Source organism: Mastigoproctus giganteus, chromosome 5 (genome assembly GCF_048544385.1).
Source record: "Mastigoproctus giganteus isolate SK-2022 chromosome 5, ASM4854438v1, whole genome shotgun sequence".
Taxonomy (NCBI): Eukaryota; Metazoa; Arthropoda; class Arachnida; order Uropygi; family Thelyphonidae; genus Mastigoproctus; species Mastigoproctus giganteus.
This window is the reverse complement of record NC_143579.1, coordinates 95,336,559-95,362,030: the sequence shown is the minus strand read 5'-3', so window position 1 is coordinate 95,362,030 and position 25,472 is coordinate 95,336,559. Positions and strand designations below refer to the sequence as shown.

The following is a 25,472-nucleotide window of genomic DNA, read 5'->3' as shown; positions in this document are numbered from 1 at the left end:
CAACAATGTAAAGACTACAAATGTAAGAAAATGACTGAATTTGAAAATTAAATTAGACATTTTGAAGCAAATCGATTCCGGTCTATGACAAGCGGATGCGTGCCATACTTTAAGACTGGCAGGTTTAACTGAAAGAACAATTATAAAAAATAAAGAATTAATTTTAGCAGCAGGAAAGACAGCTGTTCCACTGCAAGCAACTAGGGCTAGGTCGGCTATTAGGATTCAAATGGAGATACTTTAACTAATTTTATTGAAGATAATATCCAATGCAGAATTCGGTTAAGTTAAATATAAATAAAAAAAAAAAAAAAAAAAGAGAGAGAGAGAGAGAGATTAGCCTATATGATGATCTGAAGAAAACTTGCCTAAAAAAAAATGTGAAACCATTTAAAACTAATAAGGGCTGGTTGAATAGATTTAAAATCCAAGGAGAAGCCGCAAGTGCAGATCGAGGAGCCGAAACTTTCAAAAGAGAACTCGTTAAAATTATGGAGAGACTTTAACTAATTTTATTGAAGATAATATCCAATGCAGAATTCGGTTAAGTTAAATATAAAAAAAAAAAAAAAAAAAAGAGAGAGAGAGAGAGATTAGCCTATATGATGATCTGAAGAAAACTTGCCTAAAAAAAATGTGAAACCATTTAAAACTAATAAGGGCTGGTTGAATAGATTTAAAATCCAAGGAGAAGCCGCAAGTGCAGATCGAGGAGCCGAAACTTTCAAAAGAGAACTCGTTAAAATTATTGAAGAGGGATATTATGCGTTATACTTCTCAACAAGTTTTTAACATAGATGAAGCAGGACTTTTTTGGAAATGAATGCCTAAAAGAAGTTTCATATTGAAAGAAGAAAAAACATTCAAGGTTTCGAAGCGGCAAAGGATCGGTTGACTTTATTGTTGGGTGGTAACGTTGCAGGGGATTTAAAATTAAAATCCCTTTTAGTTTACCAGGAAGAGGGCCAAAGTACATCCCAAAATCGACACATTTTTCATGATTAAATTCATCAATTAAATTAAATTAATTAAATTCATGATTTTAATTGGAATTTTAAGTTAAATTTTGGTACGCAAGTAGTTACCACATATACATCTAATGTAGAATATTTTATATGTACAAATATTTGAATATTAAATATTTTGACTGACATTTGCACATCTTTTCGCTAATGTTTATTATTGATTAGGAAATATCCCATGGCACTGACTGCAACTCACAAATACGTATGTTACCTTATGGGAATGCGGCGCTCACTTAGCACTCTGTTTTTCCGGAATGACTTATTAGCGTTAAGCAGGGGTCACCTGTATAACAATATTTGTGTAAATTATGTCTATTGTCAAATAAAAGAAAAGCATATTTGGCTAAAACAATGGTAGGTGGCATGTTCTTGTATTTTTCTACATGCAAAAATATGCAGATTACAAATCTATCGATTCACTCTAAAGAAGTTGATATTGAAATAAGTTATTTTTATAAGTGGTTGTGAAACTATATCAAAAAAGTTCAGAGACTAATTTGGTATCATGAAATTGGGATGTCATGGTGAGATGCAACATGTTCATTGACTTATCGTCACATAGCAATGCATGGAATGCTTATTTCTCTGCAATCAGTCTATGCAATGAATAGAAGGTATTTTATATGTTGTGTTGTGTTTTAAATGAGTGATTTTACAAGTAGTGAATTTGCATCAAATTTTGTACCAATCTTTTGACAATGATCTGCGTTCAAATGGCCCTTAAATTTCAGAAAATCATTGATTCAATGACTTCGATTCATTATCAGGAGTGACTGTTGATTATTTATCCATTAAGTTGCTAGCAAAACTGGTATTTCTTATGGGACCTTTCAATCAATATTAATACAAGATTTGGGAACAAGAAAATTAGCCAAGTTTATGCTTGCACCTGCATTGATGGTAACAGTTGTTTGTTTGTTATTTGGTTTCTAGGAGCATTAGCAGCTAAGGCTGCTAATGCTCCAGGGATATGCGGTGGTCATTCCTTGACCTTTCCACATCCTCTGTATTTGGTGGTCATGGGCTCAAACCCCGGTCTAATCAAGAAGCATGTGCTACGCACTGCAGCTCCTACCCACCTGGCTACAGCGTGCCGATGGTAACAGAGAGTGGTGAGTTCTTGCATGTCAAGAACTATGCGAAAGGATAATTTTTGGCATCCTTTCTATAAGAAAGTTGCTAAGAAAAACAGCAAGGTCTTCTTTAGTTAATATTGGTCCATTTGATATCAATAGTTTGATTTTTTGATGATCTTCCTCAGATAGCTAACAATCTGAATGAGTACCTTTCATCTACATTTACACATGAGGAGCTATTAAGGGAGGAGAATGCCAGAAATTTATCAAACAGTAACAGGGTGCTTAATGATTTTGTAATAACTGAGGGCAAAGTGGAGGAGAAATTGTTAAAGTTAAACATAAGAAAGGTGCCCAGGGTGGATGGGATCTATCCAGTTATATTAAAGAAGTTGGTAAAGGAAGTAAGCAAACCTTAGCCATAATTACGAGAGCATCCTTGGACTTGGGGGAAGTCCCCATGGATTGGAGATGTGCAAATGTATCCACAATCCATAAAGGGGGATCTAAGGGTGACACGAGTAATTACCAGTTAGTTTAAATTCTGTTCTAGGGAAAATAATGGAGTCACTGGTTAAAGAAGCATTGCGGCATCATCTAGACAAGACTGCAATAATAATTCAGACAGCATGGGTTTGTTAAGGGAAAGTCTTGTCTGACAAATTTGATGGGATACATTGATGTGGTTATAAAGGAACTTGATGCAAAAAAATAATTTTGCTATCATATACTTGGATTTCAGGAAAGCTTTTGACACTGTTGTGCATGGAAGACTACTGTACAAATTGTAGCAGTATGCTATTAAGGGCAAGTTGCTACAATGGATAAAAGGGTGGTTGAGTGTGAGAAGACAGAGAGTGGTAATCAATGGACGCTGGTCTTCATGGACTAATGTTATTAGTGGAGTCCCCCAGGGTTTGGTGTTGGGTCCACTGTTGTTTTATATGCTTATCAATGATATCGATGAAAGTATATCAGGTTTAATATCAAAGATCACAGATGATACAAAGGTTGGCAGGGTTGTTAATGACAGTAATGGCAGTGTGCTTCTGCAACAGGATCTAGAAAATTTGGTGGGCTGAGAAGTGTCAATTGAAGTTTAACATTGAAAAATGATACATGGATTAATAGATTAACAGTGCCGCTGGCAAAGGAGAAAGTGATTCTTGCACTGTTCTATTGGAATGAGCACCAGCTTGGAAAATAAGGTGCAGGGTATTTCAGAAACTGCTGGGAGTCACTGCGGAACAAGTAAATACATGGGTTGTGTTAGCGTAGCTAAGAATAGGAATACGTGCATGTATAACTGCGTGTACACCAATGCTAGGAGTTTGGTAAATAAATTTGATGAATTTCAGGTGTTGGTCAAAACACCAAAGGCAGATTGTTGGGATATCATAGACTTGGTGTCACACAGATATAAGGAATGCAGAAATGGAATTTGGGGAGTACAATGTGTACAGGAAGGATAGAAAGTTAGGAGGGGTTATGCTATTAGTTTGAAGGATGTATATTTGCTTGAGCGTGTACAGAGAAGGGCAACAAGATTGGTGAGGGGAATGAAGGGATCCTCTTACCAAGAGAGGCTTAAGTTCTGCAAACTGCAGTGGCTGGAGACTAGGCACCTGCACGGTGATCTGATTGAGGTGTATAAGGCCTTGAATGGGTTGAGCACGATGAATTCTGATGGGATCCTTCCACTTGTTCAGATTACGAACTGAAGAGAGCATAAATTTAAATTAAAAAAGACAGATGTAGAATAGATGCACGGAAATTTGCCTTTAGCCAGCGGGTGGTTGATTGCTGGAACAAACTTCCATCTGTCGTGGAAGTTGATAGGTTAAATAAATTTAAGGAGGAACTGGACAGGCATTTGGAGGGAATGCTGAGATTTTTTTTTTTTTTCTGGCTGATGCTGCATAAGCTCATACACTTGCTCTCTTGCATCACATGCCACTACTACTACTACATTGCATTCCACTTTATATTTGGAGAAACCTTCCCTACTGAATCGGCTTCAACTTCTCGAATATCCGCTACCAATTCCTTAAATGCCGATCTCCAGGTAATTCTACAGTGGGGCAAAGACAACTTAGTTGAATTCAATCCTTCTAAAACTCAGTCTTGTCTTATATCTCACAAAAAGGATTCTTCTGCTCCTATGCTTATCTTTGGTGACACTCCGATTTCTAGGCAAAATGATATATTTCTTTTGGGGATTACCCTGACGTCTAATCTCTCTTGGCACAAGGATACTACAAATATTTCTTCCTTTGCATCTAAAAAACTTGGTTTTCTCTTTTGCTCTTGGTTACTTTTCTTCCAAACAGCTGTTCACTCTGTACAAATGGCAAATCCGCACTACCATAGAATATTTTTACCACATCTTGGGGCGGTTCCCCCAAAACTTCTCTCAGGTTTCTAGATTTCATTCAGAAGAGGACAGTTAGGTTAAGTAATGACTCCTCTCTAACAGAGTCTCTCCACTCACTGTCTCATATACGTACTGTTTCTGCTGCATGCCTTTTCTACAGATACTTCCAATAGAGTATTTTCTACAGATACTACATCTATTCAGAAGGATGTAGAGCTTCTGAATTGGCTTCTATAATTCTCTCTCTCTCTCTCTCTTTCAAAAGAGAGAACACAAAAGAGAGAACACATGCCACCACTAGCCAACATCCATTTATTGTCCAACTTCAAACTCACAGAACCAACTTTTCATCTTCCTCGTTTATTCATTCAACTGCCGTTTTCTGGAACAACCTTCCTTCATACGTATTTCCTGAAAATTACAGTCTGCAGAAGTTCAAGTCTAATGTCAACAAATATCTTCTTTCGTCTTCTCAACCTCCAACCCAAGCACAGTACTAAAGGTTTTCATAAAAAAAAAAAAAAATTTACTTCTGTTTTAGGGAAATTAATGGAGGCACTGGTTAAAGAAGCACTGCAGGATCATCTAGACAAGACTTCAGTTATAGCTTGGACACAGCATGGGTTTGTTAAGGGGAAGTCTTGTCTGACCAATCTGATTGGATACTATGATGTAGTCACAAAGGAACTGAATGCAAAGAATAATTCTGATATCATGTATTTGGATCTTAGAAAGACTTTTGATACTGTTGCACATGGAAGAATGCTGCACAATCTAGAGCAGTGTGACTTTGGAGGGAAATTGCTGCTAGGGATAAAGGGATGGTTGAGGAGGAGGAGAAGACAGAGAGCGGTAAGAATGGACACTGCTCCTCATGGATAATGTTATTAGTAAAGGCCCCAGGGTTCAGTGTTGGGTCCATTGTTGTTTTCTGTCTTTATTAATGATATCGATGATGGTATATCAGGCTTAATGTCCAAGTTTGTATATGATACGATGGTCGGCAAGGTTGTTAATGACACTAATGACAGTACGCTGCTGCAATAGGATCTAGGAAAGTTGAGAAAATGTGCTAAGAGGTGGCAATTGAAGTTTAACATTTACAAATGTAAAGCACTGCATATGGGAAGCAGTAACCCCAGAGTAGCGTATCAACTGTGTGTTACTACACTGATAGTGGTAGAGAATGAAAAGGACCTGAGGGTAATCGTGCAGATGGTCTGCATGAGTACCTCATGGTGTCTTGTCAATGGTATACAGGTATTTTTCTAGCAGGGATAAGGAGGTGACTAACCCCTGGTATAAGGCAATGGTTAGGCCACACTTTAAGCACTGTATATCGGTCTGGAGGCCTCATTTTATGAAGAATGTAGAGCTGCTGAAATGAGTACAGAGAAGGGCAATAAGATTAGTGAATGGAACAAAGGGTTGCTCTTACGAAGAAAGGCTTAAGTCTTGCAAATTACAGTGTCTGGAGACTAGACACCTGCGAGGTGATCTGATTGAAGTGTAAAAGCCTCGAATGGTTTGAGCATAGTCAATGCTGATGGAATTCTTCCTCTTGCTCAGAATAATCATCTGAGAGGACATAAATTCAATTTGAGGAAAGACAGTTGTAGGATAAATGTGCGAAGTTTGCTTTTAGCCAGCAGGTGGTTGATTGCTGGGACAAACTTCCGTCTGTCGTTGTAGAAGTTTATAGCTTTAATAGATTCAAGGCAGTACTAGAGAAACATTTGGAGCGAGTGGATGTGGGTGAAATGAGGTTTTTTTTTGTTTTTTTTTTGCGGCTGATGCTATATAACTCACTTTCTTGCATCATGTGCCTTCACTAATGCTGATACTGAAAATGCAAAGAGAAACATACTAACTGTGTGGTACTACACTTCAGTTGATAAAAAATGAAAAAGACCTGAAAGTAATTGTTCAATCATATGAAATTTTTTGTGCAGTGTAGACAGGCTGCTACAGCAGGTCATGGGGTATTGTTAATGATATACAGGAATTTTGCTAGTAGAATAAGGATCCCTTTGTATAAGGCAATGGTCAAGCCACCTTGACTACTGTGTAGAGGTCTGGAGGCCTCAGTTTAGGAAAGATGTACAGTTTCTTCAGTGAGTACAGAGAAGGGCAACAAGATTGCTGAGGGGAATGAAAGCGTGGTCTTACAATGAAAGGCTTAAGTTCTGCAAATTGCAGCATTTGGAGACTGGGCATCTGCAATGTGATCTGATTGAGATGTATAAGGCCTTGAATGGATTGAGCAGCTCAATTCTGATGGGATTCTTCCTCTTTCTCAGTTTATGAACCTGAGGGGGCATAAATCGAGGAAAGACGGTTATGGAATAGATGTGTGGAAATTTGCCTTTAGCCAGCGAGTAGTTGATTGTTAGAACTAACTTCCATCTGTCGTGTGGAAATTGCTTAAATAAATTCAAGGAGGAGCTGGACAAACAAGTTTTGAGGGAATGGATGTGTGAAATGGGGTGTTTTTTTTTTTTTTGGCTGATGCTATTATAAGCTTGCTTTCTTGCATCACATGCCTCTACTACTATGTCAGGATCTTTGTTAATGTGCTACTCCAGAACCACACTTCATTTCTTCCATCATTAGTGACAAATCATTAGCGTGGGGCTATGATCTGGAAACAAAGGCTCAAAACAAAAAAAAAAAAAACTTATCAGATGAAACATGAAACCATGCGTTTTGCATTTTTTGATTCACAGAACATTATTCATGAAGAATTTCTCCCATTATCAAAGAGTGAATTAGAAATCACAATATCACAAAACAATTATACAATGATTGTGTGATGCTGTTCATAGAAAATGGCTGTAAAAGTGACCTTCAGGGAATTGGAACTTGCATCACAAAACACCCTTGTACACTTAGCACTTGCCATTCAAGAATTTCATGCAAAACACTCCTCATTGTGGTCCTCCATCTGATATAAGTCACTAAATTTTTCTCCTGAATTATTTATTTATTTTTTTGGTTTCCCAAGCATAGAGTTTTCACAAAAGGTCAGAGGTTAGCATTAGTAGTGGCAAATGATGCAAGCTTACACAACTGTCCACATCATCAGCCATCACCTCTAAATACCTACTTTCACAACACCAGATGGAAGTTAGTTCTGAAAATGAATTACCCTCTGCCACATCTATCCTCCTCCAATTTAAATTTGCCTCCTTATGCATGCTAGGAGAAGGAGTAATTAAGGATGCCATGGGCATTTAATTTACTCAATCCATTTAGAGTCTTAAACACTTCAGTCAAGTCTCATCAAGTTGTTTTGTTTACAGACTTTGCAATTTAGAGAACTTAAGTCTTTCTTGATAAGAGTACTCCTTTTTCCCCCCCTTACTAATCTCATTGCTCTTTTCTGCTTCCTTTCTAAACATACATGCGATGCCTCACCTCACCTCACCTCACCTTTGCCTTATACAGTGGTATAATTGCAACATATTCCCAATGAGCTCACCTAGATGCCTATCAGTGCTGCTTAGAGAAACTTGATGTTGGAATGTACAAATACCAATAAGTTTTTTTCACTCTTCAATACCTTGACGGTGTTACCACCCAAATGGTATGTTTTTCTGGGACTACTGCTATCTGAATGGTGTACTCTGCATTTATCAATTTTAAACTTCAATTGTTACGGTGTAACCACCCAAATGGTATGTTATTCTGGGACTATTGCTATCTGAATGGTGTACTCTGCATTTATCAATTTTAAACTTCAATTGTTACTTTTTTTCCCCATGTGCCTAAATTCTCTACTTTTTGTTATAGGACCCTACCCTGATTCATGTCATTAAATGCCCTGACAAGCATTGAATCATCTGCAAACTTGCTTTGCCTTCATCAGTATTGTTAGCAAATATCAAAAACAATAACGGGTCCAGCAGTGAAGCTTGAGGGACCAACTAATAACATTAGACCAAGAAGAGCAGTGCCCATTTATAACCACTTTCGGCTACTCCAATTTGTTTATCCACAGCAGTAACTCGCCTCTAATACTACACCACTTCAATTTGTTTAGGAATCCTTCATTTGGAACAGTATCAAAAGCTTTACTGAAATCTAAGTGTATGTAATGTCAAAATTATTTTTTGGATTCAGATTCCATTGTGATTATAACATAATATCCAACCAGATTGGTCATACAAGATCTTCCCTTAAAATCTGTGTTGTGATTGCTGTATAATGGTATTCCTATCAAGATGATCCTGTATTTCTTGTTTAAATCACTGACTACGTTATTTTATCTGGAACAGAAGTAAAGTTAAAGATCTGTAATTATTTATTTCACCCTTTAATCCTTCTGTGTACAGTTCAGACATTTGCACAACTCCAATTTGCACACCTTGTTGGGGCTTCCACTGAATCCAAGGATGCTCTCATAATTATATCTAAAAGTTTGCTTACCTCTTTTGCTGTTTATTTTAACATAATTGGATAGATTCTCTCAGCCCCCAGGTGTCTTACTTACTTTTAGCTTCAAGAATTTCTCATCCACTTTCTTCTCAGTTATTACAAAATCATTTAGCTCTTGGTTAGAATTTGTTATACTTCTTGTATCCCTATTCCTAAAAGCTTCTTCGCACATTTTGCATCTACGAAGTAGATGCAAAAATTTGCTAAGTTTGTTTGTGATCTGAACAGTGTCATCAACAGGTTATGTCATCCATATCTAGTGAACCAATGTGTTTCATCTTTCTTTCTAACCAAAGTAAAAAAACATTCTGCTTATGTTAACACTTCACATAATCTGCCTTAGTTGCCTAACCCTCTTTTGTGATTTGATTGCAGACTAGTTTATATTTACCGTATGTTTCCATGTCCCCTAATAATTTATATGCATCCCATGTATGTTTTTTTTCCCCTCTCTGCTTCTAGTCTCATCAGTTCATCTGATATCCATTTACGTTTAAGCCTTGAATGATATCTTTTAGTTGGCATAAAAACTTAATATTTTCTACAATTACTTTCTTGAACATTTTGCATATGTAACTTGCAGTAGTTAACAATATCGGTTTATCTCATTGAAAGATATGCAAGAACTGAGAAATTATTCAGAAGAGAATTTGGGAACTATTAACATTTCTAAAATAAGCCTATCAGGAATGCTTTGAGAAGCTACAGAGGCATTGAAATACATTGTTAAAGAGACTACTTTTGAAGAAGATCAATCCGAATATCCGGTAAGTTCCATCATTTCCATCATCAATTCAATCCTAAACTTTTTGATCATACCTCATAACATTAAGTTTCTTTCTTTCTTTCTTGTTTTGACAAAGATTTGGCTCTGTTATGATAACATATATTCTGTTTACTCCTTATCTCAGGTAAACTGTTAAGTCATGTCAAAAGGTCAAAAAAGAAGACTTTACAGCATAAATTAATATATATTACTCAATATTTCTTTCCAATTTCAAGTAATATATTAGTTGACTGTCTATTTGTATCTAAATATTATTATTTTGTATATATTGTTTGATCAACAATGCTGCAAGAACAATTATATTAATTGGCTACAAACTGATACTCTTAACTTTATACCAATACTGTAAATGTCTTCATAAAAATTTCAGATATAAAAGAGGCACTAGAAAACACCTGGGGTGCAAAAATACCATAGGTTCTTACTATACAAAATACACATGGTCAAAACAATGAGGGATCTTGTAAAAGAAAAGAGATACAATTATTGCTGCCTCAGGTGGTAATAAAATTCTTATTTTTTCAATCTGGAATTTTTTTTACACCCTACACATTGTTCTGATGCTTATTTGTTTGCAAATGCGTGATTAAATTGTGTTTCCTACCATTCGAAACTAAAAAATTACATCCACATACAGTACACAAAGCAAATGTTACATTTTTCAACACTACATCATATTTCCTTGTTGTTTTACTGAAGGACACTGTTAAATCAAATTCAGCTTCAAACTACACATCAATAATAGTAAAAAAATTTAATGTTACAGACATTTAATATAGAGTAAAAATAGAGTAGGTGATATTTAACATATAGTAAAACTTATACTCTGTGATACATAACGTTTCATGCATTTTACTTATTTTATGCAATGCAGACACTAGCAGATTTGATGGCCAATTCATTTACTATAGGCAGAGAATGAAATTAAGTACAACTTCACGAATTTGTTCTTGCAAACAAAATCACTTAAGGGAGACCATACAAGGCCTTTGTTTTTTTCCATTAGAGTTAGAAACTGCCTCAATAATATGTGAATGATTCCTTGGGTTATCAGAATAGTATATAAGTTGATTCAAGGGATGAGATAAAAGGTGACTAGAATAATCTGCTAGATACACGCCAGCATAATTGCATTATTTTGTTGTTTCTAACATCCCTTACCTTCTTTGACCATGTGTATATATGTATTTGAAAACTCTCATACTGGTTGTTGGTCAAACTCATGAATATTCTTGAGAACTACATACTTAACACATAAACCAACTTCCATTTTGCTAAATGCACAAAATTCTTGTGATATGTTTAATAGAGGAACAAATATTAATATTTAAAGAAAAGAATATGATAACAATGGGCATATTATACATAAAGCACATAAAATTAAAAATAAAACCTAAGGGCGGTGTGCAATAAGAAATACAAAAAAAATTATGTTATTACTGGATGTTCTGTAACAAAGAGATATATTTTTTATTTAAAAATAGAATAAATATTAAAGTTTCTCTTTGTTATTTACTGCAATAAATTATTAAGAACTATCTTGGGATAACATATTTTAAAATGTTTACTTTTTTTCCCCTTATCTCTTAGTCCAATCCATTTCTTCAGCAAAGAAAGTTCCATAGCATGAAAAATAGGGCAGTGATTTTTTTAGGAAAAAGGTTTATACAAATCAGACAGATTCTGCAGGGCTCTGGAACTCACTTAAGGTCTTAACTGGAGTGATATTCTCTTTCTGTGATCCTTTCCTAACCTTTACACGAGCTTCTTCTGATTTTTCCCATCGGACAAGCAGTTTCTTCTCTGGAGTTTTCATTTTCCATACTATCAGAGGAGACTAATTCACATAAAATTATAATAAAATAATATTATATAAAGATTCAAAAATTCGGATATGCAAAATTATTTTTTAATCTTTGTTCAACATAGAGTGGTGACTTTGATAGATCTCCCTGCAATCAAAATCAGAGAGGAGTTTCTTGCAGAGCTAAATAGTTAATGTTGAATTTGGGACTAAACATGGTAATTGCCAAGAGAATAAGTAGGATAAATTTAGAATTATAAAATTTTGTTTGTTTAAAAAAAGTAAAACAAAGAAGTCTGAAAGGAGTACATTATCTCTTACTATGCATCAAAGTGATAGACATTCATGCAAATTATTTTTTTATTTTTATTTTTTTTTTTGGTAGTTGTTGGTGCATCGGCTTCTGTGGCCATAATGCACCACCCAAGGTTTTTGCAGTACTTTGATCCAAGCCCGAGGCGGGAATCGAACCCGCGACCTTTGGGTTGCCAGGCAGGCACTTTACCCACCCGGCTAGCCCGGTCGGCCATGCAAATTAGAGAGGTGGGTGTGTGTGTGTGTGTGTGTGGAATAAAGCTAGAGGCCCACAACTGTAACTAATGTTTTAATTGTTGAAGTGTTATATGACTGAATTAGTCATATTAATGTGAAGTGATATTTGCATATTCTTCAGATAGTGGTACTATAATCAGAAGCTACTTGAAAATGTGCTGAAGCTGTGGTGGATGGATGTGTGGCTGCATAAACTGCACATTTGTTCTCTGACATTCCAATGTCCTAAGAGCAAACAAAAAGAACTATTTGCTGATGCCATGGAGATGATTCTGCCCAGATCTTATCAATTTTAATAAGCGATAAATATGAGTCTGTATATCATTTGGATTTACAAGGGGGGAAAATGTGTTCCCATATGATACAGTATTGACAGTGTAGTCTGCAGGCAGGAAATTGTAAAAATCCTTTTTCTATCTCAAACATATATCAACATCATTTTTCACATTGATGGGCCTAAACTTTGTGGCCAGAGGGAAGGATGGCTGTTTTCACACCATACTCTTCACTTTTAGTTCTAGGATGTGATGGGGGTCCCTGCATTCATCCTCATTAATGATGCAATAATATTTATTAAAAAAAAAAAAAAAAAAAAAAAGACAGGCACTGCATTTAAGGCTGAATGCAGCACATATAACTTTTTTGACACCCGCCATGTTTCAACCTTTCTTTCTGTAATGCAGGGAGTTGTGGATGATTGCATATATGGCTTCATATGAAATTTAAAGATTAGCTGCAGCTTTGATAATTACTCACTTGTTTTTAGTATCAGTTTGTGGAGAACTTCTAGTGCAGCTTGAACTTTCACAATGTCACTGTTCTGAGACCACAAAAATTGCACAGCACATTGTTTCTCTGACATGGACAAGGATGAAAAAGACATGTTTGGAAAGATGCAGTAGGCAATAAAGTGTCACCATCAGTCAGAAAAAAAGGATGCAAAAGATGTCAAGGTCTTATCTTTTCACTTGTATATTCTGTAATGTTCATATGTTCTTGTCAAAATGGCTAATTCTAAACTTTTCTGACTAATGCAGTCACACCAAAGTAATCCCCCCTTCTATAAAAAAACCCAAACATGAAAGGTATTAGGACCTATGGTATTTAGTATACCAGACTTGAACTTCTGTAGAGTTTAATTTTTGGAAAATACATGAGAGAAGTTAGTTCTTTGAGTTTGGAGTTGAACAATGAATGGATGTTGACTGGTTGTTAAGGGCATGTGTTCAGTTTGGTTTGGAGGAGGAGGTGGCAGAATCATAGATGACAAATCACAACAGTGCCCATAGAAGTATCTGTAGAAAATACATGCAACAGAACCTGAATGTCTATGAGACCACAAGTGAAGAGACTTCATAAGAGATGGGTGACTAATTAACTTAACTGGTCTCTTTGAATAGAATCTAGGAGCTTGAAAGAAAGAAATTTTTTGAGGCACCTCCCCAGATTTTAATCAATATTCCATGGTAGGGTGCATTTGAGATTTATACAATGTCAGCAGCTAGAGCAAAAAAAAGAAAGCCCAGATTTTTTGATCAAGAGGAAGCAATATTAATTAGCATTAGTAGAGGCATATGATGCAAGAAAGAAAGCTTATAAGCAGCAAAAAAAAAAAACAAAAAAAAAACTCTTCCATTTCACCCATCCATTCACTCCAAAAGTCTGTCCAGTTTTTCCTTGAATTTATTTAAGCTATCAAATTCCACAACAGGTGGAAGGTTGTTCTAGCAATCAACTGCCTGCTAGCTAAAGGCAAATTTCCACACATCTATTCTACAACTGTCTTTTCTCAATTTGAATTTATTCCTCTGCAGGTGTGTGTAATCAGAGCAAAAGAAAGAATCCTATCAGAATTGAGCTTGCTCAAACCATTCAAGGCCTTACACACCTCAATCAGTTCACCTGCAGGTGCCTAGTCTCCAGATGCTGCAATTTGCTGAACTTAAGCCTTTCTTCATAAGTGCTCCCCTTTGTTCCTCTCACCAACCTTGTTGCTCTTCTCTGTACTCATTCCAGCAGCTCTACATCCTTCCTAAAATGAGGCCTCCAGACATGTATGCAGAGCTCAAAGTGTGGCCTGGCCATTGCCTTATACAAAGGGATAATCACCTCCTTATCCCTCCTAGCAAAATTCCTGTATATCATTGACAAGACAACCTGTCTGCACTGCTCAGAAGTTTTGTGATCACATCATTAGTATCCAATTTGTGACCACATCTTAGATGAATGTGAGGGAATACGGTAGAAAGATTTTAAGCCAGTTGAGACTGAAAAGAAGAGATTCCCAATTACTAAGATTTTGTTAGAAAATATCCCAGCAGGCATATTTACGAGTACCACCTTTGAAGTGAAAGGAATGACTAATTAGGACATCAGCAGTGATTGAGAAAACTGATAATTGGGATTCTGTCAGAAAAAGTAAGTGGAAATGGACATCACTGAGATTGGAACACAGACTCAGATTTGTGAAATGAATGAGGAAGCTTTGGGAGGTTTCGATCTTTATGCAGATAAGTTTCTTTTATAAGTCTAACTATTCATTCAATAGATAAAGTAAAGGGGGAGAGGGTACATTTTGTATGAAGTAATGAAATTTTTGGATATAGCATACACACAGCAAGAATATACCCATGGGCTTTACAATATCCCCTCACACACATATTATTCAGACTTCCTGGATGGTAGTTGACCCATCATCTACCATCTAGTATTGCCTAATGATACAGGTTTTATAATGGTTAAATCAAACTTGTGAAGCAAATGTAGCATTCCTCAAGAATGGCTATATCAACATGCATAGACATGTTTATTGCAATTTTTGAACTAAAGGTAAACTTCACTATATTAAATTATATTTATTAGAGCTAAACCAAATGAGTGAACAATCTTTTTTTTGTAAACCTTGAAATTCGATCAAAAGCAACTATGTTGATATCATTTTGGGGAAGTCATATATTATAAAATTAGAAAAAAAACCATTCAACAAATGAGAAGTACTGAAAGAGACATTTTTGGAGATGGCTGGCTTGTTATTTGATTGTTTTAAGAACAAAGAAAAATTATTTCTGCCATTAAAATATACAATTATCCCAAAAATATTGTAACTCATTATAATTAAATGGGCAGGTGAAGCAGGACATTAGCAATTGTTAGAATTTCACTGCAATTTGATTTTATCAGGATGGTCTTTGAAGAGGGTTGGTTGACACCACTATATGTCTTATTTCTTGAGGATACAAGTAGTTTCCAACTTTATGAGTTAATTCGATTATAGCGTGCACTTGTAAAGTGGGAATTTATTTTCCCATAGATGTAATGTTAAAAACGGGGGGTTACGTTCTCAACAATGAAATTTTACCACAGTAATGTTATTGAAGTCAACAAAACAATAGTTTATGCTTAAACAATGATTTATTTATCCAAATAAATGAAAAATAGCCTTTAAAATCAAGCAAATTATAATAATAAAGAAATTATTTATGTCATACAAATGTTATAGAACGTTTATTCTTCATCATCGACATGATGATGATGAAGGATAATGAGATCATGTTTGCTTATGATTTCATATTTTGTTTCCAATGTTATTCCTCTTCGCTTTTCTTTTTATTAACATCACTCACCATAGTATTATTTCATTTTGGTATACTGTGCAGTATTAATAAGGGGGATAAATATGAAATAAGACAAGGCAACAAAAATGAAGAGCAACACAACCACTCTTTGTAACGTCAGTGAATCTGATTTAAATAAACAAATAAAACAAAAAAAAAACCTGCTTTATGTTTATGTGAGTCAGTGAGATGCTCTTCTCTGCCTGAAGAAACACATTCACTGTAGTACTGTATTGTATAGCTAGGCACATGATGTTGTTATTGTTTGGTTTTTAGGAGCATTAGCAACTAAGGCCATATTGCTCCGGAATATGCGGTGGTCATTCTCTGACCTTTCCGCATCCTCCGTATTTGGTGGTGATGGGCTCGAACCCCGGTCTAATCAAGAAGCGTGTGGTACGCACTGCTGCTCCTTCCCACCTGGCTACGGAGGCGCCTTAGGCACATGATTTGAAATGCCATATTTATGAATGTTTAGCATTTATTTATTGCAATTAACATTCATATTTTCGATTTTATTGATACTTGACATGTGAAAAAAGAACTCGTAAACCTGACAACTTGTAAAGCGAAAACTTGTAAATGGGACCTGCCTGTATATTAGGAGTTAATAGGGTGAAAGAGGGATAACATGTGGTTGTCATCATTAAAGAAATAAAATGCTATTACAGCATGTGGCATTTGGTTTAAATATATGATGACATATTTAATCATCAGAGATAATCCTTTGTACTGGCTGCTTATTTTCATATGTTGAAATGAGCCTTTTTAAAAAAGTTGTATTTCAATTTTAAATCTTTTAATAGTGGAAGCCAAAATACATGTTAATTCTGTAGATAGAGAAATTATTTAATTATGTTATAATTTTCCTGTATGGAATACATTCCAGGTGACCACTGCAGAACTTTGTATACAGCCATATCAGGCTGCATATGAAGTTCTGCAAATTCCTCTGTCTCTCTCTCTCTCTGTAGTATGAAAATATTTTTATTTTAAAAGCTTGCTAGTTAAATGATGCTGACTGATGAGCAATGTGGCATTATACTGGATGCTGTAAACTGATTGTCAATAACTGATTGCACATCTACTTAAAACCCTTCTTGATATATGAATGTTAAACTTCTTTGATATATATGATACAATCTAGAACAGCCATAAGGCTGACCCAAAGTGTCTCTCCTAACCACTTCATTAATTTGATGATTTTATCAATGAAAGCATAAATTCAAGGCAGAACCCAATAGTAGGTAAGACATGAAGAAGTGTTTTTAGTAGAGTAAACTTAAGAGGCATGTTATAAATAAATGACGATACATATATACTGATTATGTTTTTAAAATTAACTTTTATTATGTTCATAGTTAAAACTGGCATGATTATAATTGTAGTTGTCACAAATGGTATGGTATGGTATTTTATACTATATTAATTTATTTTTCTATTTTTTATTTTATATTTGAAATTAATTTTATGTAAAATTAATAGAACATATAAAAAATAAATATCAATTACTATGGCTAATAATGATTGTTTTCTGATGACATCTCTAATACTTTAGTCAACCAACTCTCCAGATTTATGATGGAAAAGCCATTGCTTCAAACTGTTCTCCTGCTCATCTCCTAACAGTTTCTCTCCATTTTTTTCACAAAAAAAAACCCTACAGCACTGCTATTAAATTCAGAATTTTTAAAACAATTTGCTAAGTTATGCTTTAAATATTTTGTTTTTCTCATATATTTCAGGAATTAGCTATCATGTGTGCTAATCTATATTGTGTGAAACAGCATAAGTTATACTCTTTGCTAGATTTAGTATTTTTACTGTATTTTATTTTATTGCAATGCTAAATTTAATTTAACAATATCCACCAGTGAGATGCCAAAGAAATATGCGCTTTTAAAGATCTGAATGGAAGATATTCTTTTAGTATAAACTCTGAAAAAGATAACATGCTTGCTTTGTGTGATAAGATGTAGATATTTTTCAATTTCTAGTGGCAAGAAATGCATATAATCAGACATTTGCAAACAAATAAGCATGTTATACAATGTGCCGAATGTCGAAAGAAATGCAAAAATAGGTTTAGTCTTTCAGAGTGGTGATAATAATGATAGTATCATACATGCTGAATATTTATTCACATTGTTTATCATAGAATACACTATGGCAAATTGTATATACAATTTGCTTTCTCTCCATCTAATTTCACAATAGTGAAATTAGCTGGAGAGGGAAAGAAGAGGTAGTGATGGCATTATAAAACAGGCTGTTTTCAACTGTTACAGATGGTAATGATCAAAGCAATTCCAAACTATATCCCACTGTGGTGACCTTTCCTAATCAAAAAAAAAAAAAAAAAAAAAAAAAGGAAAAGAAAAGGTGCATGCCAAGAACACGCAGTGACCTGACTAACCTGAAAGCATGTGGAATTCCTTTAGAAAACTCTCTGGCACTCACTGCTGATAAAACTTTGTTTGGGACTAAAAACTGGGCAAGCATGAAAGAGGAGATTAATAGTTAATAGGTGGCAATAGGCTGTCCTTGACATCTAATTATTTATGTGCTAAAGGAAGTTGCATGCTGTCTTCTGAAAGTGGAAATTTATATTACCATACCTAGAAGGAATCTAAAATAAAAATGTGATTTTTTTGAAGCATGCATGTACATATTGTCTGTCTTCTGGTAAATTTTTAACTGGACTGATAAAACAGTAGCAATCTCTTTTGAGATTGCTCAAAAGAGATTAATGTGCAATTCATAACTGCTGACCTGTGATTTTTGGAAAGCATGAGATTTCATCATTTTTATCAGGAAAAAAAAAAAGAAAAAAAAAAGCAGGCTGAAAACAAGATTTATTGAGCCTATGGAATTGAAATTAAATTTCTTTGACAGTATGCAAAATCCATGGCTCACACTACAGTATATTTACCAGTAGCAAATTTTTGTGTATGAAATAAGACAGAGCTGGGTATTTAAAAAATTACATGGAGACAAGCCTTTAAGGAAATAGTGACAAATATTCAAGAAGTTACAGTGCTAGGACAAAGAATGGTCTTATCAACTAGAAAGTGGAATGTAGTACACTATCACCAGTAAAACTATGAAAAATATTTCTAATTAATGGGAGATCATTAATGTACAGGAGAAACAAGCAAGTGAAAATCATAGGATCTTGGGGAACTCCAATATATTAATAAGGTGGAATACTTCAGGTGCAAGAGTTGGCAGTTGATGGAGTTCTCTGTTTACTTTAGAAAAGGTTTAGGTAAGCCCATTAAAATGTAATTGGAAGGCAAGGATTTTACCCTTTTTTTTTCCCTTTTTTTTTTGAATGAGCAAAACATCTGTTGTGTTTCATACCATGCTGAAGGAAAAAAAATTGTGAAATATGAGTGTGAAAAGTTGACAGAAAAGAGCAATTATTTTGATATTGAGAATGTTCAGATTTTACATGAAAAAAAAAAAATAATAAATAAAACGATAGTTTATTCTTAAATCATTTCAAACAACTGGCACTGTATAAAAACAAAGAGCAAGAAAGAAAAAATACTTACACTCACTCCACTTCTAGGATACTGTGAAACATAGAATGATATAAGTGAATTAAAATATTTATGTAATTTAAAATATCAATATATAATATAAGTTTATTAAAATATTATTTGTGTTAAGCATTTAAAAACAGTGAATTTTTTTTTATTTGTCTGTATAATGGACCTGCAATTATATATTCACTGGCCAAACAATAAATTACAATTAGAAACCTTAATTCAATATCTAGTAGGACCATATTTTGCCCAAATTACAACCCACAGAAGTCATGGTATAGATTCTGCTACGGAGTCTATCTAGAAATTTGCCGTGTTTTAGTACCGTGGTTAGCAGATAATTGCAAAGATGAATGGTTCTTTCTGACATACCCTAGATATTCTCAATTGGGTCTAGATCTGGAAAAGACTGCCAGGTTAGATGTTGGAAATTTTGTGAATGTTCCTTTTAGTATTAGCAAAGTGTATTCGTGTCAAACGGCACCAGGGGTTTCCCCCATCTCCATGTAGTGTACATTGTCATGTGAAAACATGGCAATGTACACTATGTGGAGTCTGTGTGTGGGGGGGGGGGGAAGCCTATGCCTCACTAGACGAAGGAAGGTGGGAAATAATGTAAGAAAACAAGCTTATAGAGCATCAGAAAAAAAAAAAAAAAAAAAAAAAACATTCCTACCTCATCCATCCAGCCTCCGAATTTATTCAAACTACCCACTTCCACAACAACTGATGAAAGACTATTCCAACAATCAACCACCCATTGGCTGAAGGCAAACATCCACAAATCTATCCTGCAACCATCCTTCATCAATTTGAATTTATGCTTCCTCATGTGTGTAGTCTCAGCAACAGAAAGAATGTCATCAACATTAAGTTTACCCAATCCATTCAAGGTCTTAAACACCTCAATCAGATCTTATTACAGGTGTCTAGTCTCCAGATGCTGTAATTTGCAGAACTTAAAGTCTTTCTTGGTAAGAGCACCCTTTTGTTTCCCTCACTGATCTCTTGCCCGTCTCAGCACCCATTCCAGCAGAAATACATCCTTCCTAAAATTAGTCCTCCAGACTCAAAATGTGACCTAATCATGGACTTTTACAAAGGGATAATTGCCTCTTTATAGCTGCTAGCAAAGTTCTTGTATATCACTGACAAAACCCCATGAGTTGTTCTGGCATCCTATCTGCACTGTTTAAAGAACTTCATATCTGATAGCAAAATTACCCCTGGGGCGTAGGTTGGACACCGCTGTGAATCAACTTTAAGAACCCTGTTCGAGAATTAGGAGGGAGTGATTTTCTTTTGCCCCAACAAATAATCATCTGTTGGTTTGCGGAAGTGCGTTATCCTCATTTTTTCGTATGGTCACAGTACCTGAATATCCCAATGACACTGACATTTTGGACAGTTTAAAAAAAAAAAAAAAAAAAAAAATTCAAATTTAAGAACTAGTGACAATACCGATGACGAGAGAAGGAAAACGAGGACAATGAAGGTATTAATCCTTCTAAACACGAAATGTTGGCATTTGGTGAGAATGAAGTTAGAAAATTGTCAATCAGGTTACAGTTAAATGAAAGAGATGCAATTCGTGGATTTCAGGAATACCTAATTGAAAAGATGGTTTCGGAAGAAGTGAAGCATTTGATCAGCGCTCTGAGAAAGATACCAAATTGATTGAGTAAATGTGAACTAGGATTTTCACAAATGAATCTGATCGCCAGCCCAACCAGAGCTTCGTTGATGACAAAAACAGTTTCTTCAGTACTGTTTCTTAAAATTGTAGGCCCGCTGCTGACCCGCTTCGATCCAGCAAAATTTGTAGCTGCTTCGGAAACGTCATTCAGCAAGAGACACACAAAGAGGAAGAAAAGAAGTCGGCATAGGGTGTCGGATGAAAACTTAACAAAAATTTGTAAAATTCTACAAAAATTTTATTATGAAATTATTTTTACTTGTTATTTATTTTTACTTATTATTTTTAGGGTCCATAGTCTAACGAAAGACCCTTATAATGTCACTCGGTTGTCTGTCCGTCTGACACAGCATTGTATCTCTGGAACCACTCAACCTACTGACTTGAAATTTTGCATGTTTGTACATCATTTGTACATCATAACGCCATTATTGATCGTTGTTGACAAAAATTTGTCTGAGAAATGTGGGGGGGGGGACATAAAATATCAACAACCTATAGCTTATTATACACCATTGGAAAGAGCTCAACGAGTAGGTTTAAAATATATTTTTAAAATTAAAAATGGTGGCGCAGACAGGAAAATTTGAGGAATTTTCGTGTTCCCCCCTTATATTTCCGTCGCTAATGGAGCTAAAAATTTAAAAATCACATTAGCTATGCATTATTTGATGCTTATCAAGGGAAAATTATTTTGATTGAAATCTGTCATTTACTTTTTGTGTTAAAATTAGAAAAGCAATTTTTTATTGCACTTCGATTCTTTGTACTAAGTAACTCTCCTTTTGATGACAAAAAGGTTGCTAAATAGTTAGTTAATAATTCTATAAAGGTCATTTATAAATTTTGCGACGAGAAATATTTTTTTAACAATTTTGAAAGCTGGAGTTGTCCTGGCCAGGACAACTCAGAGAGCCAGTGTTGAGGCAGCAGTGGTGGGAAGGCGCCTGTGTGGAGTCTTGCACGGCCCTCACCTGCTAGTCGCTTCTCCCCCAAGACTTTAATCGCTTCTCCAGGAAGAAGTCGAGGTCGCTTCTCCACACTCTTGTCATTCACAACAACTGGAAAGACTCAAACAGACGTTTTTGTTAGTTCCTCAGTTTCAGGCCAATCCGGAGTATTAAAAACTTTTTTCAGTTACCATAATGCCCTCTATTTGAGATATTACACTCATGACCATTCGTAACTACGGACCCGTCATCCTGAGTGCCCAGCACTCAGTAGTTGGCTGATTTATTTACTTATTTTACTCACATTTTACTTATTTTTTTATATACATTTAATAAATTTATGCTAAATAAACTGTGTTAATATACTAAATTTGTTGTTCTTATTCCAAAAACATTACTACTAAAGTAACAATATCAGGAACAAAAAAATTTTAGAGTAATTTTCATATCCTTTTAATTTTGAATTTTTCCTGATAGCAAAGAATGGGTACCGGCACCTATTTTTTTACAAAAAAAGCACTGATCGTAGTTATATGTTTAAGTTAATTATACATTAGTACACTCTGATCACTGCCACCAGTGGATTTTTACCTGCAGATTCTTAATGCATAAAGAATCACTGCTGATAACCAGATCAAGAGTACTACTTCCTCTTGTTGCCTCTCTAACATGCTGCTGTAGAAAACAGTCATCCAATAAAGTAAAATCTCCCATTATAATACATTCTCATCTATTGGCCCACTCTATTTTTCTGTGTATTTGTTTGGTATACTCATTGCAACTTTTTGGCCTATAGCACACTCCTACTCTCATTTTTGGTTTTTTGTTAGCAGTACAGATTTTGCACAGGTAGGTCCTGCAAGGACTTTTTGGTGGATTTTGTTTTCCACCTAGAAAACTGCAGAGCTAAATATACTTAGCCATTTTTATTGACTTCAAAGGGTGCCTTTGTTGGTGAGATAGCATCATCAAACTTCTACGTATTGCAAAATACCCCTATAAACTTTATTGTCTGTGATCTCACTATCCTTGTAAATGGGTGGCACAAAGGTTGCGGAGGTGAATGGACTTGTCTGCACATAGCTCCACTTAATAGGTAAATGGCAGACAGTGGTTGTCAGCAGCTGAATAAACTTTGGATTATTTCAGGCATTTCATCATGGATTTCTTGACATTGAAGGTGATTAAAGATGAAGAGAAGTAACTTGAGTCAGGTAAGGCTATTATTTGTGATTGCTTTAATACAGTTTTGTGCCTTTGAGTGTGTTTTTGAATGGCATGATCATTACAGCTTCCGTGATCCTGCTATCTCAACCTTTGTGATGTCATTTCATCACAAAGATACGCTTTAATCCGAAGGAACGGGAGCACCTTATATTACATGAGGAGGAGCACTACAAGGCCCTCTCATGCTTTGCACATGAGCTGTTTACCCGGGAGGCAAACATTCCCAGCAACTTATACCAATGCATCAAAACCTATCTTTCGGACAGAAGGATCTCAGTATCTACACCCTATAGCCAACTCACCCGGCCGGTGTTCCGGGGATGCCCACAGGGATCAGTCCTGGGGCCTCTCTTCTGGAACTTGGTGTTGGACGGCTTCCTCAACCAGGATCTAAACGGAGCAGATGCTCAAGCCTTCGCAGATGACCTGATCCTGATGCTGGAGGCGGACAATCGTGCACAACTTGAGGCTATTGCAAACAGGGCCATAGATACCCTCCAAGAATGGTCAAAAAAATCATCACTTAAGAATATCACCTTATAAGACATCCTCAATACTTTTAAAAGGCTCCCTTGATATCAGGAGGCCACCTCAGATAAAAATAGAAGGAAAAACCATAAAACTGACCACGGAATTAAAATACCTAGGAATCATCCTTGACAAAAATCTTTCATTCACCCCACACCTCATATATCTACAAAAAGAGATCAAAAACTACTCAGCCCTCATAGCAAGAGTCTCGCGAAAGGATTGGGGCTTAAGGAAAAGAACCCTGATCCTCTTTTACAAGGCTTTCTTCATTCCAGCCATCAGCTATGCAGCAGGGATCTGGTTTAAAAAAAGCAACCACCACAGTCAATAAAAGAAAGCTAGAAACGATACAGCGCAGCATCTTACTCACTGTCTCCAGAGCATGCTGCATGGTCAGCTCACATGCACTGCAGGCCCTTGTGGGGCTCCTACCCTTGGACCTGGAGATTGTCCGCTGTGGCATGCTATATCAACTATCAAGAGGGGAACAGTGTAACTTTCATTGGCTTCACCACAGACCCGACCAACAACAGCAACGCAGAAAAGAAACGACTAACCAAATATCTTCAACAAACCTGGCAGTCCCGATGGGCGGACTCAACTAAAGGTGAGATAACCCGGAAGTTCAGACATCAGATGTCATTTCATCACAAAGATACGTTTTAATCCGAAGGAACGGGAGCACCTTATATTACATGAGGAGGAGCACTACAAGGCCCTCTCGTGCTTTGCACATGAGCTGTTTACCCGGCTAAGGGCAATGACCCAACCTCCCCAGGCCTGATGCAGGACCTAACTACAACTCATCGGACGGGACTCTGCTCTCATGAGTGCCATTACTTTGTCGACTGTGCCAGAAAGATCAAAGTACCAGGATATCGGACGGGACTTTGCTTCCACGAACATTGCAATCAAACACGAACACCCTGTCAGCTGGACCGACAGCGCATGTAATTTACCCAACAAACTATCCTAGAATGTGACAATCACCATATGCAGGAGTGACAACACTGCATCGACGCCCAGATAACAGAACAAACAGTGAAAGTGACCACATACTAACAATGACCACCCAAAATGGAAATAGAAGGACCATGACCACGACCAAACTGGATGAGACCTTGATCCCATGACCAACACCGGCATTCAACTGATCTGTGAACAAGTCAGTAGAGACCTTGTCCCTGGATGTACCTCCTGGTGGGGCCAGTGTTGTGATGCTGTCCTGAACCTGCTGGCTTAGCCTCCACTCTGCAGCCAGGCTGCACACACGCCATATTGGCGACCTGTGCTGGCTCCCTTGTCCGGCCCTTTCTATCCCCCCCGGCAGGGGGGGTGGAGACGGTCATACTGTTTCCTCCCCTCCATGCCACTCCCATTCTTCCTTCTGGCAGGGCATGGGCATGCCCTGCTGACACCAAATTGAGGCCTCCTACTCTATTGGCCTTATCCTTCCTCCTTTAACCCCCCCATCTTCATTCTCCCCCCTCTATCTTTACACAAGCGAATTCCCCCACACACATAAATTCAATGAATCCAAATTAACTTACGCCCATATTTCGGTCTATCCTTATTCAAGCGACATCACCCTACGCAATCGAGAGATATCACACATATATCTGTAAAAAAAAATTTTTTTTTTTTTTTTTTAAGGTCCTAGCCACTGAAATCTCAGGAAATTAGGTGGCAGGACCTGCCAGAGTGAACTAAAGACTATCGGATACCTGGTCTGCCTCCACGGGGCGTAAGTGGGGCAACGTTGGGCCTCAGAAGAGGTCCAGCGGCTAAATGGCCAGAGGAACAACGGTACAAAACATCACACTTCCATAATCCATACACTTTTAAATC

General features: G+C 36.3%; 1 protein-coding gene across 1 annotated transcript in view; it reads right to left on the bottom strand.

Moving 5' to 3' along the window:
- The window catches only part of LOC150085574 (catenin alpha-like), a 707,146-nt gene that overhangs the window by 35,652 nt on the left and 646,022 nt on the right, over window positions 1-25,472 (bottom strand). The window contains exons 23-24 of the mRNA XM_090373354.1: window positions 19,227-19,247; window positions 11,268-11,536 (exon numbers count right to left, since the gene is read on the bottom strand). Coding sequence (XP_090229480.1) covers window positions 11,372-11,536; window positions 19,227-19,247 — 186 coding nt within the window. The 3' untranslated portion in view covers window positions 11,268-11,371. The remainder of the gene's footprint in view (window positions 1-11,267; window positions 11,537-19,226; window positions 19,248-25,472) is intronic.